Source organism: Nannospalax galili, unplaced genomic scaffold (genome assembly GCF_000622305.1).
Source record: "Nannospalax galili isolate Female #2095 unplaced genomic scaffold, S.galili_v1.0 scaffold613, whole genome shotgun sequence".
In the NCBI taxonomy this organism is placed as follows: Eukaryota; Metazoa; Chordata; class Mammalia; order Rodentia; family Spalacidae; genus Nannospalax; species Nannospalax galili.
In genome coordinates, this window is record NW_008332065.1 from 1,208,523 (window position 1) to 1,219,032 (window position 10,510).

General features: G+C 33.6%; 1 protein-coding gene across 3 annotated transcripts in view; it reads left to right on the forward strand.

Moving 5' to 3' along the window:
* The window catches only part of Phip (pleckstrin homology domain interacting protein), a 154,632-nt gene that overhangs the window by 58,375 nt on the left and 85,747 nt on the right, over window positions 1-10,510 (forward strand). For all 3 annotated transcript variants that reach the window (XM_008827171.3, XM_017796638.2, XM_029560662.1), the window contains 8 exons: window positions 248-469; window positions 746-846; window positions 4,624-4,694; window positions 5,720-5,820; window positions 5,934-5,974; window positions 6,807-6,905; window positions 7,926-8,079; window positions 8,461-8,595. In XM_008827171.3, the coding sequence (XP_008825393.1) occupies window positions 248-469; window positions 746-846; window positions 4,624-4,694; window positions 5,720-5,820; window positions 5,934-5,974; window positions 6,807-6,905; window positions 7,926-8,079; window positions 8,461-8,595 (924 nt within the window). The remainder of the gene's footprint in view (window positions 1-247; window positions 470-745; window positions 847-4,623; window positions 4,695-5,719; window positions 5,821-5,933; window positions 5,975-6,806; window positions 6,906-7,925; window positions 8,080-8,460; window positions 8,596-10,510) is intronic.

Here is a 10,510-nt window from a genome sequence, read left to right on the forward strand (position 1 = left end):
ATGGCAGCTACTGACCATCCATAAGCCCAGTTCTGGGGGATCCGACGCCCTCTTCTGACCTCCGTGGGCACTGTATGACACGGGTGCACTTGCATACATGCAGGCAATACACACATACACATAAAATAAAAGTAATGAATAAAATATTTAAAAAAAAAAGAATTACCACTCTACATAACATGATTTCCTTATCTATATTAAGAATTTCTATTATAAGATTAATTCTTTGTGTCTATTCTGTTTCAAGGGTTCTGATGACTGTCTTGTGAAAATCTGGGCCACAGATGATGGGAGATTGTTAGCTACTTTAAGAGGACATGCTGCTGAAATATCAGACATGGCTGTAAACTACGAGAACACTATGATAGCAGCTGGAAGTTGTGATAAAATGATCCGTGTCTGGTGTCTTCGTACTTGTGCACCTTTGGCTGTTCTTCAGGGACACAGTGCATCTATTACATCACTACAGGTAACTATTTCAAACCCTGTTAAACCTTTTTTATTTATAATTTAAGTAAGTTGTACAAAGTTGCTTTTATATTGTAATTAAGATTTAAAACAAAAAAGTATTTCAGCTTTTAAATTATGTGAACCTTTAGTAACATGGTAGTCATGAACTTGGTCAGTTCTGGGTGTTTTCTGTTGTTTAGTTTATATTTGATTGTTTTTTTTTAAGTGTGTTTTATTGTTTGGACTATATCACTGTTCTTGTAAAGATTATTTTTCCCCTCTGATTGTTTTTCAGTTCTCGCCATTGTGCTGTGGCTCAAAGAGATACCTGTCTTCTACTGGGGCAGATGGCACTATTTGTTTTTGGCTGTGGGATGCTGGAACCCTTAAAATAAAGTCAGTTTTATTTTGTTTCATAAAGTAAATGCGTTTAATGATTGAAATTGTAAAAGACGTCAACAAAAGGGAATAAATTTACTGTGATTTAAATAACAAATTCGTTTTGAATTTTAACCAACCTCTCATTTTTATGCCTCTCCATTTTTTTCATGCTTCAAAGAAAATATTCTCATTAGCTTTTTTTTTCTTTTAATCTTGTCCCTAGTTATTTCCTCATAGAATTACCATTCCTTTTTGTGTGTTGTTTAATTTCATTTCAGTAACCTATTTTTGTGCTGATAATAGAGTTGTTAATGCTATAGTTTTAATTAACATTTCTGCATATAAACATAAGATTTTATTATGGTTTTAGGGAAACTGAGGCAGAGAATTGAAGCATCATTAAACTCTAACAACAGATACATATACATATCCCATAGTATTTCACGTTTCTGTTTTCACCTTATACTAAAAAAGATGAGAGGACAAAATTAATCTTTTGTAAGGACACTGAGATAAAGAAAGCCTACATGGTTTGCCCATAGCTAAAACAATATTTTAAGAGTTAGTACCACCAGGGTTATAGCACTTTGCTTTGCTCCTGTCTTAATGAGTGAGTCAAACCTCCTTTTTGTGGTTGTCCCATGCCATCCACACAATGCCCCCCCCCCTTTTTTTTTCAAAAAAAAAAGTCTCACTTGGCCTCACACTTAGAGCATTCCTCCTGCCTCAGCCTCTCAAGGGCTGGGATTCTAGTCCTGAGCCACCACACTTGGCTTATACCATACCTCTTAAGTAAATGCAGTAAGGAGGAGGGCTGTATTTGTCCTGTAGTGAGTATTTGAACGCAGTCATGATGAAAAGGGCCATCAGATTAGATGTTACCAGCACTTTCCTGTTCATGAATTGTTAAGTCCAGCTGAGTTAATAAAATAATTTATGGGCACTAATGTTATTTTAAAACACTAATGTTTGGAAAGCTGTATCCAATATAAGGCATGTGCCTTAAGCTTCATGTGTATGAATGAACATTCCTACACAGTGTCTTTTATGTCAGGACATTAGGCCACAATGCAGCTTGGGTAACATAATGAAAGTAAACTTGATTTGAAGAAAAGATTGACATTACAAAAACTTTAAAATATGGTTCTTTGCACAAAGCAAGTTGATTTCACTCTAATTGCACCCCCCTCACCCCCAGACAGGGTCTCCCTGTAGCCCCAGCTGGCCTGGACTCGTAAAGATCCTTCTGCATCTGCCTCCAGACCACTGGGATTAAAGGCATGCACCACCATGCCCAACTCTAATTGCATCCTTTATATTTATAGATATTTAGATTAAAGTTGTGTTATTTTACTGATGTTTATAGACAATAGCAATAGTTGTTATGTTCCTTTCAGTGTATTTCTTTGTGGGCCTAATTGCCTTCAGTTTTTTTGTTGTTGTTGTTATTGTTTTTTTCATGTGTATGAGTGTATCGCCTGCATGTATATGAGTGCACCTGTGTCGTGCAGTGCCACAGAGGTCAGAAGAGGGCTTTGGATTCCCCTGGAGTTAAGGACAGTTTGTAGCCACCATGTGGGTGCTGGGAATCGAACCCAGGTCCTCTGCAAGAACAGTCAGTGCTCTTAACTGCTGAGCCATCTCTCCACCCCCCTCCCTTCAGTTTTTAAATTGGATACAATGTTACTCACTAACTCTCACCTTGTTTGTACTTCTTGAGGATTACAGTGCTTAATATAGTAGTAGTTCATGTTTCTGGACTCTAGAGAAGGTAGTTTTTCCATATAAATGTCAGTTACTCATTAATGAATTATCTAGAACCTGTTGAACAGAATTAAAGTAATAATAATACAAATATTTATTGAGTGTGTTAGGTACTGTACTAAGTACTTTACATAGATTAAACGCTTTTAATTTCTCAGAGAGAAGTTGAGCTAGTATCTGTCATTACTGCCATTTTTGTCAGCTAAGACTAAGGTTCAGAAATAGCAAGTTACCTGGGGTCACACACCCGATTAATGGCAGTGCTGGAATCTTAAACTCAAGAGGTCTGAGTCCAGGACCCTCTCAAAGTGTTTCTTCAAGTCTTTTTTAAAAATATGGAGTTTTTTTGTAGTTGCTTGCTTTCCCCCCTTTGAAAATAGAAAATCTCTTGATGTATGGTACTTTGTAGGATTATTTTAATATCCTGGAAAGTGGGTTACAGTATAGTGGGTAACATGGCATTTAACACAAGCAGTTGAACCTAAAGGTTACAAAAATATATAGCTGAAGTACATACAATTGGATGAAACCAGTTAATTGCCTTCATAATTTCCCTTTGATTTGGTTAAATACATTTGTTTAAACTTGGTCCGAAGAAGATATGAGCTTAAGGATATAAATCTCAAAGCAATTTGTTTACACATATATTAAATTTTTTGAAAATTTAACAGATACTTAGTATGGTACATTTTATATTAATAAGAAAGTCTGTTCTTAATGTCCAAAACAAATAATATCTAGACTAGGTGGTATATCTGTATATTTTTTCCTCTAGTGAATATAAAACTTAAAAACCGCTCTACATTTTAGCACTATGGATTGTGAAAGTTAGGCAGTGTACTTGGTCTTAAACAGTCCTAATTATCACTGCATTTCTTTAATGGTAAAGAAATAACTAATGAGTACATATATATATTAAATAGAGCTTCAAATATATTTAATATATTATATATATTTGGTACATATATATATTTAATACATTGATGCATATATGTACATATATGTATTGGAACAGTTGTCATATTTAAAATCTATAATGTTTTTTTTTTTTTTCAGCATAGTTGATCATAGCATTAAGCATAATGTCAGAAGCATTAACGTAAACATGATCTGTGTAATTGATGTATAATAGTTAAGTATAATTCACTTCATGTAGATCACAGTATTTTGAGTGAATTTATTGTTGACACAAGTCACTTAACCTTTAGATTTTCTTTAGGATAAGGATAGACTTTTTATTTTTTAGAAGAATGTTTTATCACATTGTTTTACAAGGTAAGCTGGGGAGTTGACTCAGTGAAGAAAGTGCTTGCTATGCAAGCATGAGGATCTGAGTTTGGAGCACCAGTACCCTGTAAAAAGGTGGACATGTTTGCAACCCCAGGGGTAGAACACAGGCAGATTCCAGATTCTAGGGCCTAGCTGGACAGCCAGGCTGGCCAATCTGACTCCCAGTTCATTAAAAGACCCTTCTCAGAATGAGGTGAAACGCCACTGAGGAAGACACATGATGCCAACCTCTGGCCTCCACATGTGCATTAATGGGTGTGCACACACATACAGCAACAACACACACACACACACACACGCACAGTGAACAGAAAGGAAAAGCTTAACTAACAGTTTTATGCTGAAAAGGTTTAGTTACTGTTACACATAAACAACAGAGCTAACACCTATTTTGCTAATGTATTCATATTTAAAAATTATTTCCTTATATATTAGTATTTTGCTGTCCTACTGTATGAAACTTGTATAGTTTTGATTAAAAGTGACTAATTGACATTGACAATGACTTCACAATCATTTCATGTACAGATTATTGTATATATCAGAATGTGCTATGAAATCCATCTCTAGAATTGTACACAGTTTAATGATCATTGTACAGTGATTTTCAAGTTGTTTTTAGAAAGATAGCCATCTGTTGCTTATTATATTTTCTCATGATTATTGTTTGAAATGGCTTAATTTTGATTTCTCTTTTTCCCTTTAGAATATTAAAAAAAAATTTTTTTTTCTTTATAGTCCAAGACCTACAAAATTTGCAGAGCGCCCTCGGCCTGGAGTTCAAATGATCTGTTCTTCATTTAGTGCTGGTAAGATTGTTTACTCTTTGAATTTTCCACTTGAAATTGTTCACTAGAAAGTTTCTCTTCAAAGATGTAAAATTATGGAAAATATTTCCTGCTATATTACAGATCATATTTCCATACATATGCTGGAGCTAATAAGTAAGCAAGAACTTGGCTGGAATTTAGATTTTATAATTACATGGCTAATGAACAGCATACTGGTCTAGTAGGAGAGTAAGTGGTTTCAAAGTGACTTTGATTAAGCAGTTAATCTTTACATTGTTTCTCATTGAAAATAGATATTTTAAATCTGGTTAATATTTTCATGGAATTTGGAGATGTTTCATAACTAAGTGAAATAAATTTGGTTTGTACATACTTATTTTGCTCCAGATTGTTCTTATTCCTCTTTTAAAAGTAGCTGGATAACAGTGCTGATACTCCATTTCTAAATAAGTTTATGCAGCAGCAGTTTGAATGGATGCTACAGTTTTTTATAACCTGACTATTTAAAGTAAATTGTTAAGAAAATTAACATGAATAATTTCAGTATGTAATGTTCCCAATGCCTGTTCCTTCCACCTTTATTCAGTTGATAACTGTAGATAGTCATATTAATTAACAGTAAGGTATGGTAAACCATAGTGAATCTGTTGTTGCCAAAAATCTTCAGATTATAAATTTCGAATAATGCTGCCATAAAGACTGTTTTTTCGTGTAATAGCACTGGCTTAGGCTCTTTTTATGTATTTATCATACTCTGAATTTACATTTTTTAAAGATAAATTGATGTTTTTAAGGGTCTAGTAATTGACTCATTTAGCAGGCGTAATTAAATTTTTTTATATATTTAAGAACTTGATACTGTTTGAGAGTAGTGCTCTCGAGGAATAAAATTTTTTATAAAAATAACATGTAAAATAGAATGTATGTGCTGCAGTACAGAACCTTAAGCACATTTTGAGGGGCAGTAGAAGATTGTCTACAAAGTTATTAAATATCCTGTGTAAAAGTTTGTATGACTCATTAGTGTGTGCTGTTTTTCATAGGTGGAATGTTTTTGGCTACAGGAAGCACAGACCATATCATTAGAGTTTATTTTTTTGGATCAGGTCAGCCAGAGAAAATATCAGAATTGGAGTTTCATACTGTAAGTACTGCGAAAGGAATTAGAATGTGCACAATCTTAAAGTGAATCTAACAAGTTATATTCAGCTTCTGCTTCTTTTTTAACCCTTTTTTTTTAAATCTGTTTATATATAGGACAAAGTTGACAGTATTCAGTTTTCGAACACTAGTAACAGGTAAAATATGTTTGTCTAATTTAATTCCAATTTTAAAATTGTGACAAAAAGTTTATTCTGTATCCAGATTGCAAGCTGTGTAGAAGTTAGTGATTCTTGACCAAATGAATATAGCCTTCTTTTCCAATTTGCAATGTCAGGTAATTTCAGCACTTTTCTAGTAAGAACTTGTTAAAATCTACTCCATATCTTTCCCATGTGTCAGAAGAGAAGCTCTTGGCAGACAGTGAAAATGCATCCTTACATTATTTGAGACATAACTAGATGTTAAAAAAGAATTTTTATGTAAATTTTCTGTTCTTGTTTAATTTTTTTTTTTTTTAAATGCATGTGAGTGTTTTACCTGCATTTGTGTCATGCAAAGCCCACGGAGACCAGATCCCCTGGAACTGGAGTCATGAATCATTGTTAGCCACCATGTGGTTGTTGGGAATTGAATCCAGGTCCTCTGGAAGAGCAGCCAGTGCTGCGGAGCCATCTTTCTAGCCCGTTCTGCTCTTGTTTTGAAAGGAGATGATGCAAGTACTTGGTACCTTGAATAGCACAAACTAAGTCCTTTGATACTGAAGGGAAATTTTTTTATTGGTAAATCCCATTTGAAAAGTAGTCTCGAATCACTTTTTTAGTGTTCTTTTTGTGTCCCATTCCTGAGCAGTAAAACATTCTTATATGGTCTTAAAAACTCATAGCTCAGGAGTTTTTGTTTTATAGAAACAAAGCAAATCATTTTGATTATATTAGAATACTTTGTCAGTAAAGATGTCTTTTTAAAACTGAATTTTGGGGAAATTACATCCCCTGGGGGAGTATTGGCCTTTTTTTTTTTTCACAGATTTGTAAGTGGTAGTCGTGATGGAACTGCACGCATTTGGCAGTTTAAACGAAGAGAATGGAAGAGCATTTTGTTGGATATGGCAACTCGGCCAGCAGGGTAAGAGATCAAGCTTGAGATACTTACATTGGTATATATATTTATATAATATATTAAATAATGTTATATTGAAGCTTTGAGTGGCTTCTGTTCATAAAGTTGTGTATCATGTCAAAATGGTGCTTTTTCTGTAATAATTAGAGGTGCCCTTGGAGATGATCAGTGTTGGTTTTTGTGAGCTCTTGAATTGTCCTATATGACAAGACCCGCTGAAGTAATTTTTTAGTTTAGTTTGGTTAAAGGGTATCATAGTGATTGGTTGCAACTTTTACAGAAACCAGAGCATCCTAGTTTGTTCCACTTACCCAGAGGAATGATGTCTAGTTCTTGTTTATTTTTGGAGACAGAGTCTCATATCCTAGGCTAGCCTTGAACTCAGTTGCTTGTATCAGGGATGATATTAAACTCCTGATCCATATGCTCCCATCTCTCCATTCTCCCACTCCCAGTGCTGAACTTGGAGTTATACACCATTACATATAGTTTCATACAATGCTGGGAATGGAACTCAGGGATTAGTGCATGTTATTAGGGCAAACACTTTACCAACTAAGCTGTGTTCCTACACCCCAGAAGTATGACCTCTTAGACCCAATGGCTTTTTTTTGCCAAGAAAAATTATATTACATGTTGTAACTATTAAGTCTAGTTTTACTCTTTGATCATTTACCTGTACTTATGTTTGTTTATAATTATCTCAGATGGGTGGGAAAGCAGAGAAGTCGGGGAGGACATGAGCAGCATAGCACAGCCCCTGGATCTAGATAGTTATAGCAGTGATACTAACCCTGGGCATCTTCTCTTAGTGGCTTATGGATGCTAGAATCCTGGAAATCCTGGATTTCCTGATTCAGTACAGTAATTTCTTCAAAAATTGTGTCAATTCAAAGTGTTTCAATCACTGTAAGTAATAATTATATGTGTTAATAAATAAAACATGTATATGAAAAGAAAGCACATGTTTATCTTTGTCTTGTATTTTAATAAAGTCAGTGTAAACAAATGCTCTGTCAATTTCAGCCAAAATCTTCAAGGAACAGAAGACAAAATCACAAAAATGAAAGTAACTATGGTAGCTTGGGATCGACATGACAACACAGTTATAACTGCAGTTAATAACATGACTCTCAAAGTTTGGAATTCTTACACTGGTCAACTTGTTCATGTCCTAATGGTGAGAAAACCCAAAAGACTTAGTAATCTTCATTAAAGAATAAAGTCATTTATTTTATCTAAAACCTCTTGCTTATTAGAATAGCAGAACTTGTAGGTGACTGAAAATTAAAAGTGTAGCTCAGTAGGATTGGCTTGGAAATGTATTGTGGATACTTGCTGTGTTTGGCGTGTACAAATGCATTAATCTTACTTCCATGTGTCAGTAATGATCCTCAAGCCGGGAACAGTGCTATTAGCAGAGTTTATTATTTTTTATACATCGGTAAATTTGAAGTTTTTGTAATATAATAATTCTTACCATTCAGTTTCTAGAAATACTGATGTATTGGTATTTAATTTTAAATATTTATAAATGCTTTGGTACTTGAAAATATTTCAGGGTCATGAAGATGAGGTATTTGTTCTTGAGCCACACCCATTCGATCCTAGAGTTCTCTTTTCTGCTGGTCATGATGGAAACGTGATAGTGTGGGATCTAGCAAGAGGAGTCAAAATTCGATCTTATTTCAATATGGTAATTATATCAATCTCTTGATTTATACCTGTTAAATAGTTGGGGACTTTTAGACAGACATACTCTACATATCACAAGTGAAATCCATTTTAAAACTTCATGCCTTGTTTTGACTCTAAATGTCCATTAATAAATTATCTATTCTGTATCATTTGAGATGCTAAACTTTAGAACAATTGTATGAATTATGCTCATGTTTTGTGATAACTGGTTTAATTTTATTTAATTTAGTTTTAGTAGTGAAACCTTGATCAGTGCAAATGAAGTAAAATAATAGAGGAAAAAAATGTTTAGAAAACCAATGTGAATAAATTACAAATATTTATGTTGTATTTCATTAGCACTTTCCTAGAGCAACACAATTTGATTAAAGTACACTGGTTTCAAAATTAAAGCCAAAGTATTGGGCAGTTCTTGCCTGTGATAAAGTCAACAGTATATTGTATATTTATTTGGGCTCCATTCCAGTTTGTCTCCATCCTCTGTGTCTTACATAATTTTTAACATTTTTTGTTAACATTTGAATTGACAGTGGTTTATTTCACATATAGCTTACCAAGCAGTATTTCCCCTTCTGTGTTTAATCACGGTATAAAATAAAAGGGGCTCCTTAAATACTGTATATAATATGATCACATAAAAGAGTACTTGTCCTATATATTTGGAATTCCATTCAAGAAAGAAAAAAATTGTTTTCTATTTTTTGCATGTTTAGATTAAAAAAACAAATTTTATGTTTTAAAAGAAATCTTTAATAAATCATAGAATAACACATTTAGCGGGGTGTGATCAGAATTGTTTTGCAGAGTACAAATTATGTCACAACATAGTCATTTGCAGTGGTAGAGTGTATGTCTAGCATGTGCAAGGTCTTGAGTTTGATCCCCCACAGTCACATACACCCAGAGCCATTTGTGATATGTAATGGTTTGTGGAAAAATTGAATGCCAGGGGATGTTATGCTATGTATGGTTCCTTGGTTATAAGAATAAAGTAACTACTCTGTAATAAGTAAGCAAAAGATTAAAAGGAGGTTTTATTACTGAAACGATTAACTTTGGCTGCCGTTTTGAATGTGCCTTAGTGTACACAGGTAAGAATTAGGAATTGAAAATTCTAATTCTTCTAAAAAGGTTATCATTTAGGTTACTGTTACTGACAAATGGATTTCCTTTGTGACTGTAGAGGTTTTTTTTTTTTTAACAAATTCATAAATATAGTGGTAAACTCTTCTGTCTTCCTACTTCTATTTTGTTCCTTTTTCAAATATCTCTGTTAAAGGAAGTTGGTTGTTTCTGTTTGTCATTAATAGCTTAAAAGAAAATTGTGACTGATACATATTAGTGGCTTCATTTAGTAATTCATATTTTGAAAAAGCAAACACTAGTACAGACCATGAAGGGTAATTTTTAACTCATAATTGAACACTGATTTCACCTTTCAGTTTGTAAAGGTGAATTTTCCCTTACCAGGTAAGTTGGGGACATAATATTATACCATTTCAGCAGACATAAAGCTTGCATCACTTTCTGATTTATTGATTTGTTGGTCTACCATTACAAATTACCTATATAACCAGAAATTTCATTTTCAAAAATTACTTAATTGCTTTAGCAGTCATATTTTAAGGCACCATGTAATGGTACATATTAGTAATCCTAATACAAGGTAGAATCAGAATGATCAAGAGCTCAAGATCATCCTTGACTAGACAGTGATTTTTAGGACAGTCTGGGCTGTGTGGGTCCCCTCTTAAAGAAAAAGGAAGGAATGAAGGAAAATTATTTTTTGTTTCACTAAAGTTTTAGATGAAATTCTGTTCTTTCTATGACTAATAAGCAAAAATCTATCTAAAGACCTGTAAAAGAAAATTTCTATAATAGAATCTTCAAACTGGGGAAAACAGACTCTAAAG